At 48.9% G+C, this 20,381-nt stretch overlaps 1 protein-coding gene and 2 non-coding genes across 3 annotated transcripts in view; 2 read left to right on the top strand and 1 right to left on the bottom strand.

Moving 5' to 3' along the window:
* Nucleotides 1–2,383: 2,383 nt before the first annotated feature.
* Nucleotides 2,384–2,456, top strand: TRNAV-CAC. Its single transcript has one exon. It is a non-coding gene; the product is annotated as a tRNA-Val (tRNA).
* Nucleotides 2,457–2,596: 140 nt separating this feature from the next.
* TRNAG-UCC lies at nucleotides 2,597–2,668 on the bottom strand. The gene has a single exon. It is a non-coding gene; the product is annotated as a tRNA-Gly (tRNA).
* Nucleotides 2,669–3,668: 1,000 nt separating this feature from the next.
* Nucleotides 3,669–20,381, top strand: part of DPP9 (dipeptidyl peptidase 9) — a 28,212-nt gene continuing 11,499 nt past the window's right edge. The window contains exons 1-12 of the mRNA XM_019513425.1: nucleotides 3,669–3,730; nucleotides 8,020–8,273; nucleotides 11,896–12,008; nucleotides 13,029–13,202; nucleotides 13,438–13,606; nucleotides 13,728–13,841; nucleotides 14,108–14,236; nucleotides 14,740–14,801; nucleotides 15,302–15,402; nucleotides 17,254–17,431; nucleotides 18,277–18,442; nucleotides 18,560–18,639. Of these exons, the coding sequence (XP_019368970.1) occupies nucleotides 3,675–3,730; nucleotides 8,020–8,273; nucleotides 11,896–12,008; nucleotides 13,029–13,202; nucleotides 13,438–13,606; nucleotides 13,728–13,841; nucleotides 14,108–14,236; nucleotides 14,740–14,801; nucleotides 15,302–15,402; nucleotides 17,254–17,431; nucleotides 18,277–18,442; nucleotides 18,560–18,639 (1,596 nt within the window). The 5' untranslated portion in view covers nucleotides 3,669–3,674. The remainder of the gene's footprint in view (nucleotides 3,731–8,019; nucleotides 8,274–11,895; nucleotides 12,009–13,028; nucleotides 13,203–13,437; nucleotides 13,607–13,727; nucleotides 13,842–14,107; nucleotides 14,237–14,739; nucleotides 14,802–15,301; nucleotides 15,403–17,253; nucleotides 17,432–18,276; nucleotides 18,443–18,559; nucleotides 18,640–20,381) is intronic.

The following is a 20,381-nucleotide window of genomic DNA, read 5'->3' as shown; positions in this document are numbered from 1 at the left end:
TGTGCTGGGAGGAATTCAAACAGATCCTTCATCTCGTGATTGTTTCTCAGTAAGAGCTGCCTACGTGCACACAGACACTGTCATGCACTTGTGTACACACACGCACACCCTACACTCCTGAAGGAAGCCCTGATTGCCTTTTCCTCAGATCTTGCTTATCAACTGCTGCCCAAGGATGGACTTTGTGTGTGCACCCGGGCTGGGCCAAGCTGGCAGGAGGATGGCTGGAAGGCACCAACCCAGGTTCCTTATGCTGCACATCAGAGTTAGCACGTCAAAGCCCAAGCTCAGCCCTGGGCCAAGCCAGCATCATGGCTATTGATGTCAGTGTGGTGCCACCTCCGCTCACACCGGCCCCGAGCCGGATCCCTGGATCTCTTCCCATCCATAGTTGTTTTGCACAGAGATCAGAGGGGGTTGACTCGGAGCAGCTCCGTGAGCTGCAGCTTATCCTGGGATCTGGCTTTGACTTGTAACCCCCAATTCAAGCTCACATTTAGAATGACTAAGAACTCCCCAGCCCAGCTGGTAGCAAGTGAAGCCTCAGGGCAAGCTGGTGCAGCACCGTCTGCTTGAGGGCTGGTTTACGTGGCAGGGGACAGACTCTGATCCAGGCACAGGGAAGAGCTGCTGGACCACAGCGCCGAAGGTCCTTCTTGCTGCTCCAGAGGCTGGCCTTGCAACCTGCCCAGAACTGCTCCTCTTGTGGCTTTCCAACAGCAGCAGGCTCCTCTTGCCCTCTCCATCCAAGCCAACAGCTGCTTTTCACAGCCTCCCAAGCTCCTTTCCCTGCACTGGGCTGCAGGGGCCTCAATGGCCCTGTGCATCCGAGTTTTTGGTTGTAGCCGTGTTAGTCTAAGGATGTAGGCAGGCAAGGTTCTTAGGGTAGATGTGATATCTTTTATTAGATTACTCCATTGGTCTAAGAAAAGAAATCACATCTACCCAAAGAAGCTTGCTTCCCTCTCTGAGGCTTTGGCCTTTGGTGGCTGCTCAGAAGCCCAAGGCCAAAGCTCTCCCCGGGCTCAGCCAGACGCTCTCCTTCCATCCTTGCTCTTCTACCGACACCTGGTGGCAGCTGCATCCAGGAGAGGGGCCCTGGCTGCAGGATCTGTGCGCAGTGGGAACAATGCAAGAACGGGGGTAGGCCCTGGCTGCACACCTAGGATCCAAGCTGTGGCAGCAACAGGGCTTTGCACCAGGGCTGCCTGCCGCCTTCATCCCAGCGTGGCCCCTTGATGCTGCCTGGCTTGGGGGCCAGGCTTCTTAGGGTTGGGTTGTCCAGGATTCAGAGCTGCAGGCTGGGGTCAGGTCTTACCTTTGGATGCACGCGGTCAAAGGGCCCTTGGACCCTGCCCCTGGGTCTGACTGTGACCAGATCTTTCTTGCTAGGAGGGCAGTAAACCAGGCGACCCGCAGTACGCTTACACCAGCATTTCCCAACCAGTGTGCCGTGGCGCAAAAGCATGCCGTCAAAAATGAACAGATGTGCTGCAGAATTGTGCCATGGTAATGAACTACAATCAGTATGAGGATGGGGAATGCTTTAACAGGTGTGCTGCAGAACATTTTTATTAGAGTGAGTGTGCCTTGGGCTGGAAACGGTTGGGAAACACTGGTCTATACATTCATTAGATACGTAATTGGTCTAATAAAAGGTATCATTTCTGAACCAGGAGGCATGGGAGACTGGTGCCACCTTAGTCGGGGGGGGAACATGCCCCCCTGCAACCAGTCCGGCCAGCTTGGAAGGGGATCCCCCCACAGCTGATCTCTCTGCCCAGGTTCTTCCCACGGCCGATCGCTGCATCCACTTCCGGGAGCAGCTGCAGCAATCGGCTTGCGCTTGCCGGGGGAGCATGGGTGCTCCCGCCTGCCCCCCCTTGCCTAAGTGGCTGGTCAGGAGATGCACCAGTGCTCTCAGGGGGTGCATGTGCACCCCCATGCACCTCATACGCATCACTGCTGTCAAGAGGTCTAGAGTTTTGCATTCCTTAGATATTGTGCACCTATTTTACTATTCCCTTAATAAAGGACTAATGAAATGTGCAGCGCCTAAAGTTATGGCGTGGCCTACAGTTACAGCGCATTAGCGCCGGCGCTGTCATTCAGTGATGCTTACTGTGCATTTGCCTCTTAACACAAGCTATTTGCACGGGTTTGACTGCGACTCGTGTTAGGAGGAGAATGTGCATTAAGTGTCTTGTGTAGATGCCCCCAGAGAGGCTGGGATGAGACGGCAGGGGGCTGGACCCGACTCTTGGGACCTCAGTTCTCCCGGCTCTAGTGCAAGCAGCCCCGAGCACGTGGCAGCTTCGCAGCAAGCGCTGCAAGATCGTCCAGGAGAGCTGCAAAGCGGCGCGCTAGCGGCTGTCTGCCGTCGGTTTCCGTAGTGTAGCGGTTATCACGTTCGCCTCACACGCGAAAGGTCCCCGGTTCGATCCCGGGCGGAAACACATGTCTTTTTTTTTTCCCCCCTCCCCCTGAGTGTGTGTTGTTTCCTGTCCCGAGCCGCCCGGGAGAGGAGGGGGCCGCCGCCCGCCCCCGCGCGGAGTAAAAGGAGAAAGGCGGGGGGCAGGAAGAAAAGGGCAGTGACTGCGTTGGCCGGGAATCGAACCCGGGTCAACTGCTTGGAAGGCAGCTATGCTAACCACTATACCACCAACGCGGCGCTGCTGACAGTTTCGCCGCCGGCCTACAGGAGGTTACACCTGACTATGGCTCGTACCATTGTGATATGCGCGGTGGGGAGGGAGAGGGAAACCACAAATTCTACTTTTTCTGAGGGAAACCATTCTGAGGGACGCGAAACTCTCTCCCAGACTCGAAGCGAAGCAGCTCGTCTGCCTCTCTCTCTGTCACTGTGAACTCCCCCTGTCGGCCGGAGAATAGTGCCGTCCACTTCGAACAGCCTTCCCTCCACAACCGCGAAGCTTTGGCCCCGCCCCCTAGCCCTCTGGCGCATGGCGGCGTTTCCGCTTCCGGGGGATGGGTCGCGCTGGGCAGGCCGTGGCCCCCCCTTCCTCCCCGCTTCCGGGGCTGCCGAGGCGCGGACCATGGCGCTGGCGTGAGGCGCCGCCCTCTGCCCCCTCCCCCCCCCAGCGGCCCGGGAGGACGCCGAGCCCGGGTGAGCGGGGGGCGTTGACAGCGCGGCTGCTGGAGGCCGGCGGGGTGGGGGAGAGACCCCGGCCCCGCGTCCCTGCATCCCGTCAGGGCCGGGAGCGGCTGAAATCCGGCCTGGAGTCCCCTCAGGGGGCTGCTGAGGGGAGGCAACGGCCTTCCCCTGGGACCAGAGGGGCTGGTGTCCCCCCACCACGGTGACACCGGCCAGGCCGCGGCCCCTTTCGGTGGGGCTCCTGTCAGGGGTCGCTTCTTCTTGGGCTCCGTCCTGCTGAGGATCTCGATTTCGGAGCATGACATAGAGAGTTGAAAGTGAGACTTTGGCAGTCGAGAAGGTCACAATGTTACCGGTACAATCAGTCGAGTTCCACTTGGAAAGATTTTGGGGGCACAAACCTCCCACATCTATTTGCTGAATGGAAGAAAGCAAAGAGATCCCCAGGAAGCCCCCCCAAGCAGCAGGTGTAATGGAGGAGGGTCCCATGGTGTTGACGTGTTGCTTTTCTCTCTTCTCATCTAGTTTCCTGTCCCGTCCGAGGCTCGCTGAGTAGTTAATGCAGAAGATAAAGAGGGTGCGTCTGGAAAACGAGACTGCAGGAAGTTGGAGAAGGTAACTTTTCTGGTCTTTGGGATCTAGCAGGATGGACCCATCACTGGTTGACTGCTGGATATAAATGTCAGCCTGCTCATTGTGCCCATGGAGCCTTTGTCTAAATGTCCTTTTAGTGCCTGAAATGCTTGGAAAGGTCAACCCTTTCCAGGTGGCAGGCTTTATGTGCTTCTGTTTATGTACGTACCCTTCCTTTTCCATAGTTTCATAGTTGGTAGGGTCAGAAGGGACCTGAGCAGGTCATCAAGTCCAACCCCCTGCCATGGTAGGAAAGAATACCCTGGTGAGGTGTTCATCCAGCCTTGTTTTAAAGACCCTCAGGGTAGGAGCCAGCACCACTTCTCTTGGAAGTTGGTTCCAGATCCTAGCCGCCCTGACCGTGAAGTAGCGCCTCCTGATATCTAGCCTAAATCTACCCTCTGCCAGCTTGTGACCATTATTCCTAGTCACGCCTGGTAGTGCTTGAGGGAGCAGGGACTCCCCCAATGCCTGTTGGTCCCCCCTGACTAGTTTGTAAAAGGCCACTAGGTCCCCTCTCAGCCTTCTCTTGTGGAGGCTGAACAGGTTCAGGTCCCACAGCCTCTCCTCGTAGGGCCTGCCCTGCTGCTTCCTGATCATGCGAGTGGCCTCCTCTGGACCCTCTCCATGTTGTCCACATCCCTCTTGAAGTGCAGCGCCCAGAACTGGACACAGTACTCCAACTGTTGCCTGACCAGTGCCGCATAGCGGGGGAGGATCACCTCCTTGGACCTGCTTGAGATGCATCTGTGGATGCATGACAAGGTGCAGTTGGCCTTCCTGACCGCGTCCCCACACTGTCGGTCCATGTTCATGTTGGCATCAGTGATGACTCCAAGATCCTTTTCTGCCTCTGCACTGGCGAGAAGGGAGTTCCCCAACCTGTAGGTATGCTGCTGGTTCTTCCTCCCCAGGTGCAGTACCCTGCACTTGTCAGCCTTTCCCTTCTCTCTCTCTTCTGTAGCTTTTTTACATTTTTTCCTGCCCCTGACTTTGAAATGATGCTTGGATGTAAGCCTGCAGCCAGGGCTGTTCCCAAGGGAGGGTGTGAATCAGGGCGACTGGCCCGGGTCTCCCAAGTGGCCATGGCGACTCTCCACTGCCACTGGCTTCACGTCTGGCCGCTTGGCACCCACCTCCGCCCCCTGCTGAATCTGCCACCAGCTTCCTTGCATCCAGGGGTGGGGCCCTGCACAGGCTGATTTGCCCCAGGCCCCGCACCCTGCTCTGGTCATCTCTGCCTGCAGCCACCTTGCCTTGTCAGGTCTGGCAGAATAAACCTGGCTGGCTGGTATGTTTGGAGACTCCCAAAGAAGATGTAAGTAGTGACAGAGAATGGGTTGAGTAGCATAGAAAGGATGACTTTTCCCTCTGAGTCAGTACCGAGTCAGTGTCTCAGCACAATAAAGGACTCCACAGTTTTACATCTGATGTTGCGAGGCACGCGAGTTGTGCTGTGTAGCTGCCAACAGTTCCAGAGCTCGGTTTTTACCAGCAAATTGTTTAAGTCTGGTGTTTTGGCCAGACTCCAGTCCAGGTAGATTCATCCAAAAATTCCCACTGCTGTCCCAGTTTATAGGAGTTATACTTCCCCCTCCTTTCCTAGAGCCACATGCTTCATTTTGCCCCGCCAAATGGCTGAATTTCATTGTTGACTCCATGATCCCTTCCTGTTTACTTCTTAGCCTAATCTTTGCATACATCTCAGACTCTTGGATGGACTGTGGGAATGTACAATAGCATCATCTGGCCTCTTTGCTGTGACATACGGAAATAATTAAACAGTGACTGCTTTTATGTCTTGATGAGTATATTCTTGATGCAAAATGCACCAGCAGGACATGATACCAGGACTCTCTTGTCCTCTCATTTAATTGTTAGCACTAGCTTCCAGTGGGGTGGCTGTTTGCAAGGATGAGTATTAGGGATGTGAATGGACTGTGTTCAAGTTAAGTCGCTGAAACCTGAGCTGGCCTTGAAAACTCCTCCTGTGCAGAGCAGAGTTGTTTGAATGCTACCATCACTGTCTTTGAAGGGGTTTCACCAGCTGGGTGGGAATTGCTGTCTTGTGGAATGTTATTAGTGTCCTGAAAACCCTTTTGATTTATCAGCTGAGCAGACTTGGCCCAAACTGTAGTGGGATCTGGGAAGAGGAGAGTAACTGCTATATTGCTGCATCTGCTTTTAAATCCTTGTGCTGTCCCCACTGTGTTTCTGATAGGTGGCGTTTTGTTTTCAGGCTTGGCTTTTTGTTCTGAAAGAGGCCAGGAGACTGACTCGAATTGCTCCTGCCACACCCAGGGTATGTGAAGCTGACAGACTTGAGGCTGTTGATATTATGCAAGGTTTATGGGGGAGAGTTTGTTAAAGCTTGATTCAGTGTTCTCCACTGTGGATTTACCTGAACTGCTTGTCATGCTGTCATTGCAGGGTCCTGCACTTCATTTGTTTTCAAGCTGTGATTTTGTTGTTTTTCTGCTGGGTGCTTGGTATCAGAAGTGGGGGAGGGTTTTTTTCCCTAGAGCTTCTTTGTAATGGTTTCACATCATATGTGCTCATAATGCAGTAGTCAGGGACTTGGGAAGCTGTTATGATATTTGTTGCCTTATATTCTGTCTGTCACCTACAAGGAAGCCCAGCTTATTTCAGGTATGTTTTTTCAGTGAGAAGAGTAATCTGGCCTGGTGGTCATGCAGAATCTACTACTCGGTGGATGACCACTGCAGTAGATGGTATGTTTTGCATGACTGCCTATCTAATCTTAGGTTAGTCTCTTCCGAAGAGATTTGAGGAGGGATTTTACAGGCTTTCTTTTTCCGTCTTGCTTGACATCAAGAGGTTTTTGAGCAGGTGACAACTGAGCTATCGTTGTGTTAGGTGGAGCAGAATTGGTGATCCAGTCAAATGAGACGAAGGTACAAGTGAGAACATTCCTTTAGAAAGGATCCTGGAAAGTGGAAGATTGGTTCATAATACAGAAAGAACCAAAACAAATTCTTCTTTTGTTTTGGGGTTTGTTGTGTGTGTGTGTGTGTGTGTGTGGTTTCTGAATGAGAACTACCTGCAAATCCCCTTATTGAGAGAGAGTGTACAGACATTTTGTATGGAGCTGCATTGCATTTTTTAGGATTTGGTGTCTGTTTTGTACTAGTGTAACACTCAAGTGTGGCAGTTGCTTTGTGGAATCTGTTCTCTGTCAGGATGCTGCCAAATCTCTGTAAGCAGCAGGCTGCATTCATTTGTGAAAGAAACGTGTGGCTTGGAACAGACTTTCATTTCAGTCAGGGTTGTTTAGAACCCAATCTTTCTTCTATTCTCCATGAACCTTACTCCTAGCAAGTTTTCTACCCTTATGCCAACATGTGAATAACTAAGAAGGGCTAGAATGGGAGATGTGGGGCTAGTGCTGGAGTGGTGTATGGCCATGTCATTTGGGGAATGAATCTGTTCCTTGGAAGAAGTCTGGCAAGTCAACTTGCTCTTGGGCTATCTGGTTCTGCTCACTGGACCTCAGTAAAGGTTGGAGGTTCCTCCTCACTGAGCCCTCCTCTGGCATACAGTCTCCAGCCATGCCTGATGTAAGGTTGATCACGCCCTCCTTTATAAGCAAAGGCTTGACAATGCAGATCTCGAAGTTCCTAATGACTAGAGGAGCAGGGCTGGGTTTTATCTAAAGTGATAACTGCTTCTTTGGAAACCTGTGGACTGGTTGAGCTGCATTATGCAGACTGTGCCCAGAGTCTGCAATGCCTGCTGTTTCTTCATCCTGCAGCCCAGTCAGTTGCTGTTTTACGCTCCTGTTTTGACAGCTGTCCCACTTCACTTCTGATTACAAGAGCACTGCAAGGAAGCCAAGCATTATGCTTCATTTGGGTCAGGATTAGGACTTAACTTTTGTATGCTCAGGTCAGATGTTGCAGTCTCTATATCTGTACATCAAATTTGACATGATCTGTCCCAGTGATATGGCTAGAATATATTTCAGTTCAGTCAAACTGCGTAAACATTTGCTGCAGCAGGTGTTCTCCTGCCCTGATTGTTTTTTAAGCGGTGATTTGTTTCTGGAGGAAGTCCTGGAGTTGAGTCTTGCCTGTGTGTGGGAGATGGATTACTCTTTTTCACGTGGCCCTGTTTAGTATGTGACTACAGAAGTAATTTTAAGAGCCAAAGGTTCTCAAGGGGCACATGGCCTTTGCAATTAGTTGGCCCCTGTAAGTAAGGAGTGTGCTGCATCCCTTCCAGCTAATGATCTCCCCTGCTTTTTTCCTCAGTTTCTTGACCAGTTCTGAAGGGGAAGAGAGGATGACTGCAGTGGATGTGCTGTCGGACAGTACCGAAGTCGTTGAGATGGAGGATGTGCCTTCCCAGTTTCAGGTGCAGAAGCATTCATGGGATGGCCTGCGTGACATTATTCATGGCAGCAGGAAGTATTCGGGCATGATCGTGAACAAGGCTCCCCATGATTTCCAGTTTGTCCGGAAAACTGAAGAATCCAGCCCACATTCTCATCGTCTGTATTACCTAGGTAAGTCTGGCTTCAGGCATCCCCCTATCTTGTTCAGTCTGGTTTCGCGTTGCTCAGTATTTGTGTGTCTGTCACCCAGATAATTGTGGCTGGCCAGTCCCCTTCTTTGTCCTCTAGCAGCTTGGCTCTAAGAGGGGGTGATGGTCTTGGGTTTAGAGTACTTGACTGGGACTCAGGGCATCTAGAAGTAGTTTCTAGCTCTGCTGTGAACTTCCTGTCCAGAGCTGGACAAGCATTTCATTTTCCTCATACTTACTCTCGCCTACATTTTCTCTGTCTATTTTGACTGGAAGCTGTTCAAGTCAGGGACTTCCTTATTTATTTATGCCCAGTGCTTGGCATAAGAGAGTTCTACTCTGGCCCTCTGTGTGCTGCTATAATATACATAATCATAAGATCCTTCCCTTCATCTTTTAGGTGGACATGGCTCAGTCATGAGTCATGGCTATGGGGTGTTTGATTGACTGTCCAGTTGACTTTCCAGATTGCTCCCAATGGTTTCAGTGTTTTTTGCAAACTCCATGCATTTCACTGATTTGAGGAGGTGTGATATCAGTTTATTTCATAGAGACAGTAAATTGTTTTTCTCGCTGCTTCATGAGGTGGAAGGCATTTACATTGTGGGTGTGTTTCAGAGATGAGGCAATTGTAAAGTGCTTTCAGGAGGAGAATGAATCTGTTAAATAAGAGTAAGGTATTAATAGTATTTTCCACAGAACTCTCTCTTGTTTTTGAAGATTTGGGAGAAGGTAGATCTTTGAGCTATACCAGTCTAGAGTTGCAGCTAATTTAGCAACATTTAAATACAGTGGGTAGACTTTTAGAAAGGCTGGATAATGTTATGGTCAGTAACGTGTGCTCTATGCAGCTGGCTGTGCTGTCTTGCAATGATGCCACTTCTCTTTCAAGCATTGGGTGTTAGCCACTGCTGCCAGCATGATACTGGGTTTGATGGATGAGTAGTCTGATCTCCCATGGCAGCTCAAGTGAACTGGTTTGTTGTAGTCCCCAGCAAATTTTCATTGAGAAATACTAACAGAGCAGGCACCCTGCAAACAAAATTGAATAGATGTGTTAGAACAACAGATGGATTCCTTGTGGGAAGTGAAAACCGCAAGGGCTCCCTTTTGTCCAGACATCAACACCGAATTGGCTTTGAGATCCCTGTGGTGCTGGTGAAAGTTAGACACTTATCTAGATGACTGGCTTACAAGTTGTATTTGGTGTTAGCATTTTCCCATGGTGTGAAGAATTTGCAGTCCATCTTCCTGTTGGAATCCAGCTGGGGCCCTGCAGTGAAATGACTGTGACAGTTCAAGTAGTTGGGCTTAGATGACGTAGTGCTAAGCTTTGACATTTAACATTCGTTGTTCCTCACGAAGTTTATGGAGCACAAGAGCAGGTTGGGTTGTTGGCCAGTTATTAATATGATGGCAAAATCTCTTATCTTTTTGAAGCCTTCTCACAGCACAGGATAAAAGCTTCTTACTTTCACAACCTTAATGAGCAGGTGTTGAATTGGCCACTTCATTACTGAATAAGATATCATTAGAAAGCTTGGTTCTGGGCTACACAGTAGCATAACTATGGGTGGGCAAGAAGTGTACCTGGGCACCAAGTTAGGAGGGGCACTAGAATTGCCCCCCATCCCCTCAGAGTCTGCACCCTGTCCAAAACAATCCCCAGTTGCTGCTGCTTTAAAAGCAGCAAAGTCAGGGTGGGCACAGCATGCGGTGGCAGCAACAGCTCAGCCAGGGCTTTTATGAGTTCCCAGCATGGGTTAGACTGCTGTCCTCTGCCCCCAGTCTTGAACCTGTGCATGCCCCACAGCCACTCTCCATCAGAGCTTGCTCCTGGCACCAGCTCTGCTTGTTATGTCTCTGAGGCTACAAGATGTCACTTCTTACTGATAGGCTTAAAGGGAGTCTGTAAGTATTGTCCCCAGTCTGGCATAAGTGTTGCTTTAAGATTTAGCATGGATTTTGATGTGCACACGCTGAGGAGGTGGAAGAGTACATTTCTGCCGTTTGCTCTTTGGACACATTTGTTATCAGAGCTGAGCAGCTTCTTATACATCACGGAAGGGCCAAAGCTCGGGGTCTCAGATTTGTAGGCAGTTCTTTTGCAAATATCAATGATAGATAGTGCAGAGTCATCCTAGATGCTGCTAATGCAGTATAAGAACTTTAAGGGCACCTGGAGATTCACATGTTACTGCAGTCCCAGCCATTTAAAATGCATCTGTAGTCATATCTTGGTGTTCCTAACTACAGCCAGCTTGGACATCTTATATCTTTCCCGAGGAAGGTCCCTGTAGGCTCTCATGTTGTATCATGGCAGATGCTGCTTATATTAAACACCACATGCTCAGCACTTCAGTGTTTCTGTGTCTCTGAGGACTGTGTGCTCATGTGTTGCTCTGCTTCTTGGGTCCTTATTAATATTTCAATTTTCATTTCGCTAAAGCGAGTGCAGCACCAGGTTAACAGGCTCAGAGGCTGCAGTAATCCTTTCCTGTGCAAAACAGCTGCAGCATTGGCAGTAGCAGGGCAGGTGTCCCTTCCCTGTTGTCCTGGGACAATATTGAGTCTTGATTGTAATAAGTTCCCATCTGGAAGGGTGCAAGGCAAATTTGTTGGCTCAGTGACACCACTGACAGAGCTAGCACCAGGGCTAATGTTGCTGCTGGCATCTGGACCAGCTCTGGTAACTTGTTTGACCTTGGCTGCTCACTGTGGTGGCTCTGCGCCTTTTCACGAAGTAGCTGACGAGGCAACATGGCTGGCACCACAGGTGCCACTCCAAAGAGGTCAAGGACTGATTGGCATGGTTGTGTGCAGAAGTTGTCCCTCCCCTTTCAGATTGAGGAGCGGGAGGCCCCCACTGCTATTACCCAGGCTGTGCCTCTGCCCACACAAGAGCCGGAAGGCATTATATCCCAATCGCAGACTGGCAGGGTTTGTCTGAACAGCCTGTTCTTTTAGCAGGTCATTGTCCTGCTGAGGAATGTTTGGAGGGTTCCACCCACTGAGTCGCATAGGTAAGGGCAGAAGCTCTCCAGAGAGAGTTCATCTAGAGAAATGGTTCTCAACCTTTTCAGACTCGAGGCCTCCCTCAGAAAATGCCAGCTCTTCCACTCTTTTCTGTCGACAGAAAAATAACAGAATAGTTCTTCTGTTGCAAAGAAAACAAAAAGTCCAAAACAAGTTAGAATGTTTCTGGTGCTGTGGATTCCTATTTGAGATCTCTGGGTTTATCTTGTGAATCATGTTGGCACACCTAGCTGCTTATGTTGTGTGGTAGCTCATGGCATCCTTGAAAGGATGTCAAGGCACCCAATTGAGAACCACTGAGCTAAGGTGTGAGCTGAACAGCAGGTAAATAAGCAGCCAAGGTGAACCAATACCTTGCCGAAGAAAGCTTTGCTTAATAAAGCTAAAGCATTTTGGATACTACCTAGTGAGTGGATTGTGGGGAGCAGGTTGGAAAAGGTGCCTGATTAATGTCACCCAAAACATCTGGTTCTAAGTAGTTAATAAAATGGCCTTAATTATTACCTGTCCTGGGCACACCTAGCTCTGTTGAAATGCCCACAGTGAACTGTTTTTTGTTCTTCTAACAGGGATGCCATATGGTAGCCGGGAGAATTCCCTCCTTTACTCAGAGATTCCCAAAAAGGTACGGAAGGAGGCCCTGCTGCTCTTGTCATGGAAACAGATGCTGGATCACTTTCAGGTGAGAGGAGATGCAGGAGGTTCTGTGCCATGTCAGTCCTTGTGGAGGATCTCGGCTGATAGTCTGACACTGGAGAGGCAGCTAATGTGGTGTGTACCGCTCTGCTCAGCTGTTGGAGTGCAACAGCCTGGTTGTACCACACCAAGCAGAATGGGAGCAGGTGTATCCGCTATAATATGGGATAGTGTTGGTCTGCCAGCCATGGATCAGCTGGTGGTATCAGAATAAGTTTGCCTGTACACAGTGTTCTACCTCCAGTTAAGATGGGACGACAGATTGGAGCTCTGGGTTTCTTGCCTAGACTCCCTACTTGGCCTCCCTCCCTCCCACTCCATTTGAATGTCTGTATTTAATAACTGCCTTTATAACAGGGATGCAGTGGGGCTCCAAGTGCTAGCTCTGTTGTATGCTTCCATTGCCAGTTCGTCTCAAGTAATTCATTCAGGAAGGGAAACGCATGGTTGCCTGGTACTGGGCCGCAATTTATAATGAGAGCATGTTGGGGAGTGGCAGGGCCTGGTAGGATGGGGTCGCATTGGTCTTGCTTTCCTCTTTCCAAGGGTTCTGTTAAGCAGATTTAAGGGGCTTAGAATCATATATGGATCTCTGAGTGCCCTGGAAGCGAATGCAAGATTCCTGAAATAGTGATCATTTGTAGTGTCTGACATGGAAACCCTTTGTGAGAGGATGTAGGTGGTGTTAGGTTAATTGACTGCACCTGGTTTGCATAAATAGAGTAAGTGGCAGCTGTCTTGTGCTTAAGGTGGAAATGCCACTCAGTCTGTATATCCAAGCCTTTGGCTTTGATCTAGAAGAAAGCATTGTCTGGGAGAGGGGGGTGTATGGTCTTTAGAGTCCCACCTGTGTTTAAACATCAGTGGTCTGAGTTGCATTATAGGCTTGTTGGCTGCATTTAGCTGATGGGTCACGTTTCAGCCACTCATGGATTAGCCCATCTCATTAATAAAGCATTGCTGCCCCTTCAGACTTGCAAATTCTCTTTCTTTCATTCACTATCAGGCGACCCCTCACCACGGGATGTACTCTAGGGAAGAGGAACTGCTGAGGGAGCGCAAGCGTCTTGGGGTCTTTGGAATCACTTCGTATGACTTCCACAGCGAGAGTGGCCTTTTCCTCTTTCAGGCCAGCAACAGCCTCTTTCACTGTCGAGATGGGGGCAAGAATGGCTTCATGGTGAGTCTGCCAACAACTGGGCATGGTTTGAGAGATGGCAGGCCAGCGCAATGTTCTTATGGTGAATGATCACATGGTGGATGCCTCTTGGGTTGGGTCCTGCCTCTGGCTTCCCATTGAGGCACGCTTTTGAGCCCTGGTTCCGTTATGGGTGGGCTGGAACTATCTCTTGGGCCTTTGTTCAGCTCAGAGTTGAAAGCAGAGCTGGTACATAGCACGTGCCTTCTTATCACAGGTGTCTCCTATGAAGCCACTGGAGATCAAGACCCAATGCTCGGGACCTCGAATGGACCCCAAGATCTGCCCTGCTGACCCTGCCTTCTTTTCTTTCATCAATAACAATGACCTGTGGGTAGCAAATATTGAGACTGGAGAGGAGAGACGGATGACATACTGCCATAAAGGTACCCAGAGTTCCCTCTAACCATCAAGAGACGAGTCCTTTCTTCTTGCAAGATTCTGATCAGGAAGCTTTACTCCTGCATTGCTTTTCCTGATTCAACCCCAATTTTTCTCCCTTTACAGGCTTATCCAATGTTCTAGATGATCCCAAGTCAGCAGGAGTAGCCACATTTGTCATCCAGGAGGAGTTTGATCGTTTCACAGGCTACTGGTGGTGCCCCACAGGTTCAGTAGAAGGTCAGTGTTCCCTCTTAGGCTTAGAGAGAGTAAACTGTGTCAGTAACTTACTGATTGCTTTAAAGATCTGAGTTCCAGGTCATTTGTTTAGAGCTTATGAGCTGTAAGCTAGTAGAATTTTCATGTGAATACTTACCAGAAGTTGCCGGGCTATAAGGGAAATGTGTGTGGAGAATTGCTAGAGCTACTACAATAGTGCTCCATCCTAGTGAAGAAAGGCAGTTGAGGATGTTAACGGCAAATAAACCTACTGTGTCTGTTTCTAGGCTCAGAAGATTTAAAAACGCTGCGGATCTTGTATGAGGAAGTAGATGAGTCGGAGGTGGAGATAATTCACGTTCCTTCTCCTGCTCTGGAAGAGAGAAAAACAGACTCCTATCGATACCCCAGGACAGGTGAATGGGGTGCTGCAGAGCATCTGATGTTACTTCCAGCTTCTGTAGGCCAAAGCCGCAGCATCTGTCCTATCAGCTTTGCATTATTAATTTAGATGCTTACCAGGATATGAGAGAATCTCATAAATGTTAAGGGCGATCCCAGTCTCTGAACGCACAGCTCACTGCAGAAAGAAACGGCCAAATCTGTCTTAACAAAGGGGACTATGGTTGAGTGGGAAGCTGCCCCTTCGGGCATAGCCCTGAATACACAGGGAATTTATATCTTCTTTGACAAGAAATGATTGTGCACACACCTGCCTGCACAGGCAAATATACTTCTCCATGCATTCACAACAGAAATCTCAGCATAGCCATTCACTAGATGTACATTCACGCACAGCTAGCAGCATTGAACTCTTCTCTTGTTATCTAAAAAATGTCTGTTGTGCAAGTTAGGGGGGGTGCCCAGATTGCTTGTCTTATCTGATCGTGGCATTCTCTCCTTGCTGCTTCCCTTCCAGGCAGCAAAAACCCCAAGATAACACTAAAGCTGGCAGAATTTCAAACAGACAGTCAGGGGAAGGTAAGTCATCTCTAGTCTCTGGAGAAGGAGGTTCAGGGGCGTAGCACGTGAAGGGTAACTGCTGCTGAAGCTGGCCAGATTGTGCAGTCGCTGTTGGCACTTTGACAGCAAAAGACAAAAGTCTTTGTGCCTGACACCCCTCTCACTGCTCTTTCTATTGATCTTTTGATCAAGGCACATGAATTGCTTTACCATACTGGGAAGATGTTATTCACCTCTTGGAGAAGTGAGGAGCAGGGCTTTGAGTGGGTGAACAGCACAGCAAGGGTAGAACCCAGATGCAGTCCTATGCTTGCATCCCCTGTGAGTGGATGCCAAAGCCATTATACTACAAGGGTCTCAAGAAACCCCCTTGTTCTCTTCCCACCACAGAAGTAAAGCCCTGCGTCTGCAGTCCTGGTTCACTGATGCTGTTAGTTGCTGCCTGCCACTTCCCCTGTTCCACCAAACTTCAGAGTAAAGTGGAACTTGCTGGTTTTATGTTCTTTCTTTTCTTGCAGATTGTATGTGCTCAGGACAAGGAGCTGGTGCAGCCCTTTGCCACGTTATTCCCTTCTGTGGAGTACATTGCACGTGCTGGATGGACCAGGGATGGCAAATAGTATGTAGGCTTTTTTTTACCAGGGGAACCCCCCTATCCATCCAGTTAATTGTTCTGTTGCAGCCACTTAATTTACTTTACAGTTTACTGTTATGGGCCAGGCTTAAACCCACAAAAAACATAAGTCTCTGTGGTGCTTGACTCACTAATTATCTTAGTCTATATTATAACTGACCAAATGGTGAAGAGAGTGGTGAGCTTTGAGTTTTAGACCAAAACTGTGGCACTGTACACAATGTATGTTAAGTGTGCAATCCCAGAGAATTCATTTTTAATCTTGTTACCAGAGCAGTTGAGTATAGATACATAGACAAAATTGTTGTGGTAAGAAATCAGGATAACTGTAAGCAGTTATATCACAGTACACTGTAATGCTTTGTCTTGTCTCTGGTGTATTTGGTGTTGGTCATGGTTGGAGGAAATTGAAAAACTCCTATAATATACCCTGCCTTCTGTGCAGTTCTGTACAGAGAGAGAGCTTCTTTGGGAGCCTCTGTAGGTACTCTGTTTAGACCTGTGGGTTATCTTGGCAAAGCCATAACAGCTGGCTGTTAAGGATCAATACATGAATCCTATTGTGGGAATTCTTAGCTTTTGGCTAGATGGTGGGGGGAGCCTCTTCTGTTGGGGAATGCTAATTTTCCCAGAGAGTGCTTGGAGGATTTAGCAACACAACTCGCTGCTTTTTCTTGACAGCATATCCCAGTTTTGAAATTCAGGAAAACACTTAAGACCTCAGGAAGGAAGGGGTTGATTTATCTGCAAACAAGGACTGTGCAGTGTTCACTTGCCTTTCCCTGAACCCTCCAGCAAACATGGATGCTTCTACTTCCTGTGCTGGCTTATTTATGTTTCAGGTAGTTACAGGACCCAAAAGAGCATCTAAAAATAACTTTTCATGTGGTTCCAGTCATTTCAGAATAGCTGGACTTTCGTAAATTTTGATTTAAAGGTTAACTTAGATTTTGGCTGTTTCAGTTCAGATCATGTTTGTTATGGCTAGTTAACAATATCTGTTTTTAGAAGATTTGATTTCTGTGACCAATTGGTAACTGGAGCGTGAGGCTGCACTTTCCTCTGGCCCATTCTTTATTTTTGATTACTGCTCTCTGTGCCCTGGTGCTTGGTTTATATCACCTTATGCAGAAGCCCCAAGATGCCTTTCAGGTGGTACATGGTGCTTGCACAAGGACTCTGCTGGGCTAGTGGGGGGTATTAATTCATGAAGCCCATGATGTGGTCATTATGGTATGGGGGGTGTGTTCCTTCAGACAGGTGGTATCATTTCTACCACATAAAATCTCTGCTGCTGCATATTTAGCCCTAAATGTATCCAAGTCAAGCAGTGGTCAACATCCTCCCTGCAAGCTAGGAGGGCTGCAGTAGAGCTCCACTTTGGAGAGTCTCCCTTGCAAGAGCTGTGGTGTAGATGAGAGTAACTCCTTCTGTTTGCACCTGACCGTTGGTCAGTTCCTTTCCCTTTTGCAGTGCCCACTGCTGACTGGTTTCTTTTTGCTTCAAGACCTTGTTGTATTAGAAACAGCACTTCCTTTTCCAAGGAGAAGAACACTGTCACGACCAGTTAAATGACATCTTGCTGATTTGTGCTTCCTCGTAAACGGACACACTCGCAGGTCTGGCAGGCAGCTCGCCTGCATGTTTACCTATCACATGCTGGCATGCACTGGGATGCACATTCATTGGAAAGACTCCTAGAAATGTAAAAGGCAGCCAAGTGAGGGGAGAGCTTTGCTTTGGAAGCCTTCTCCCTGCCTTCCAGTGGAGGGAAGGAGAGAGTGTTAGTTCTGTGGGGGAGACTGTTTCACCTTTACTCTCCCCTTCCTCTCACAGTGCCTGGGCCATGTTCCTAGACCGTCCTCAGCAGCGGCTCCAGCTAGTCCTCCTGCCTCCAGCGCTGTTCATCCCAGTACCAGAAAACAAGGAGCAGCGCGCTGAATTTGCCAAAGCTGTGCCAGAAAATGTCCAACCCTTTGTGATCTATGAAGAAACCACTGATGTGTGGATCAATGTAAGGGTGCAGGGCTGGGCCTAGTAGAGGCAAGCCTTCCAGGTTCCTTCCCATTTTCTTCAGTATGTGGGGCATGCGTCCAGCTCTGCCGCCCTTGCCCAGACTGGTTACCCTATCAGGCTGATGGTGTGTCCATGCCCTTTGAAAATCTTTTCAGGTGTAAGACATTAGGTAGCCCACGAAGCCAATAATGTAGCAGTGAAGGACTTCCTCTGTTGCTAGTTCTAGTTTAGATAAGAAGAGACTGGAAGTTGCCATTTCTCCATGGGTTGGTAGCCACAGTGAAATGAGCTAGTGGGTCTGTTCCTTAACTGACAGATCTCCATCCCTGGTTTCATTGGACATGGTACTAATGAACTTCTTGATGGGAGTCTTGGCAGAGAAACCAAGGATGGAGTGAGCTCTGGGGGATGAACCATCCTTAACCTTAGACTTGGTTCATTGCTCAGGATTTGGGGAGCTCATCAGTATGATGGAGGCCGTTAGCAGTGTCAAAATAATGTCTGTTGTGGCATAAACAGGGTTGCAGGCCCCAGGGCTGTCAGGTGCCCCATGAGGAGCCAACATGCTCAGCTCAGTTGAGCTTTTGAATGGCTTGTCAGGCCCATGTTGTGCTAGGACACAGTACTTTTCCACCTGCACCCATTCACAGTGGTGCCAGGCTGGGTTGTGGGCTTGTATGGTATCTTGAGGGGCTTACCTTGCCACGTGGGCATAGGGTTGTCCTGTGGTGACAATGGAAAGCCAGGGTCAGCCTTTCTCTACTGTGTCTTTATTTCCCTTCCTGTCTGAAGCTGCATGGCCATGCCTCTTTGCTCACGGTGCCTTTTTCTGTTGTCTGGTAGGTTCATGACATCTTTTATCCTTTTGTCCAACCGGAGGGAGAGGAGGAGGAGCTGGTTTTTATCCGAGCCAATGAGTGCAAGACAGGCTTCTGTCACCTGTACAGAGTCACGGTCCTTCTAAAACAGGGCAGCTACGATTGGACCCAGCCATACGTCCACAACGAAGGTTGGAGCAAACCTCCCTGTGTGGTTGTCTCATTTCAGAATGTTCCCTCTCCTCTTGAATTGTTCTCTCAGAAATTGGCCAGATAAGGCTCTCATTCTTGCCCTTCCTTCTTGCTAGATGACTTTAAATGCCCTATCAAAGAGGAGATCGCCCTGACCAGTGGGGAATGGGAGGTCTTGGCACGACATGGCTCAAAGGTACAGGTTATTCTTGCATTCTCTTGCCGTGCTCTGGTTTTACACTTGCTGCCCACAAACCTGGCTTGCTCCTGTTGTTCCAGATGCCTGGGACCAGCTAGAACTACTTAAGCTTCATTTTGTTTCTAGCTTTTTTTTTTTTTTTATTGCTGCCTTTGCTTTCCCCAGAAGCGCTGTAGCCTGGCATACAGCAAGCTGATTGTCTTTTTAATCAGGCGCCTTACTGCTCTTTCTGGGAAACCACGTGAATGAGTCAGGCCATAAAACGGCACTAGAGGCTGAGGTCCAACAGTAACAAATAGGCATTCTCTGAAAAGCTCAGGCTTGCCACTGGGTCGCAGCATTTTAACCCCAGGGTGCATTTGGGAATTAGGAATGTGCACTGGTGCTTGGAATGATCTGTTATCATCCAGCTGATCCCTCTGCAGAGCTCTTAGGAGGAGTTTGGCTGGCGAACTTGATGTAATTGTGTTGGGAGGGGGTGGTATCTGTTCCTAGCACAGTAGCCAGATAGGATTTTTAAAGCCCTACTACTAGCTAGTCAAAGCCAGTTCCATTTTGCTTTAGGCTCAGGGCTACTTAATATCTAATCTTTGTGCATCCCAGACTGTTTCAACGAACAGAAGCCGTGTCTGTTCAGTCCCATTTAATCTGGATTGTCACTCCACTCTCTCTTTGAGGGCATCTAGTTTCACACATACAATTACTGCTGCCTTTCCTCACTCCACAGTTAACCTTCTGTCCCTCCCCAGGTGAATTATTACAGTTCAGGCTGTTCTTTTTGGCCAGAGCATTGCCCTTTACACGTTATGGCTGAAATCATGCTAGCAGCAATTATTTCAATTTCTTTTGTTGCCTTGCAGGGTTCTGTCACAGTGTTCTTGACCAATTTAGCTGGCTAGTCCCACGTGCCTCCCCACCACCCCCATAAAGAGTTGTACTATCCAAATTGTCCTGTAGGTTCCAACTAGGCTGGGCTTGGAATAGCTTTCAATGTGTAGAAACCACTTTGGACGGAAAACAGTTTTGCTAACCTCTGCTAAAACTATATTTAAAATGGATGTTTAATGCAGTTTTGGCCTCTCTGCTGCTGAGCAAGGTAGCTTTTAGAAACTGCTTTGTCTGGAGCTTTGGTTCAGCAGAGCTCAGGTGTAGAAATGGCTGTAACTGGAACAGTCGGTCAATTCTATCCCACCTGTGAAGTTTGTAGGTTGCTGGAAAGAAACCTGTGAATCCTTGCTACCAGGGCAGCCATGCAGAAACATTGGTGGAAGGTCCTCCTCTTAAAAACATGTTTCTAAATATCCTTTTTCCTGGCTTTATGTTGTTTTAGCTTGTGAACATAGCGAGGCACCTAGAGAGCTGGCTGTCTTCTCCTCTGTCATTCCTCTAAGCTGGTCTTCATCCAGCCCTGCACAAGCGTTGTGTGCATGTCCACAGGCCTGGGGCACCAATCATTAATGCAACGAGCATTGTTCTGTTACGGTCTGTTTTATGGAGGCTGGCTTTTGCCTGATGCATCAGTTTGAGTCAGGGAGGGAAGAGCAGGCTGTCACCTTTTGACTCCGAGTCCTCTGTCTTCCGTGCAGATCTGGGTGAATGAGGCAACAAAGCTGGTTTATTTCCAAGGCACAAAAGATACCCCCTTGGAGCACCATCTCTATGTGGTCGGCTATGAGTCTCCGAGCGAAATCGTACGGCTCACCACTCTAGGCTTCTCTCACAGCTGCTCAATGAGCCAG

The sequence above is a fragment of the Gavialis gangeticus genome, unplaced genomic scaffold (genome assembly GCF_001723915.1).
Source record: "Gavialis gangeticus isolate Ggan-Ray unplaced genomic scaffold, GavGan_comp1, whole genome shotgun sequence".
NCBI lineage: Eukaryota > Metazoa > Chordata > Crocodylia > Gavialidae > Gavialis > Gavialis gangeticus.
The sequence above is the reverse complement of the archived record's forward strand: the minus strand, read 5'-3'. Positions and strand labels throughout refer to the sequence as shown.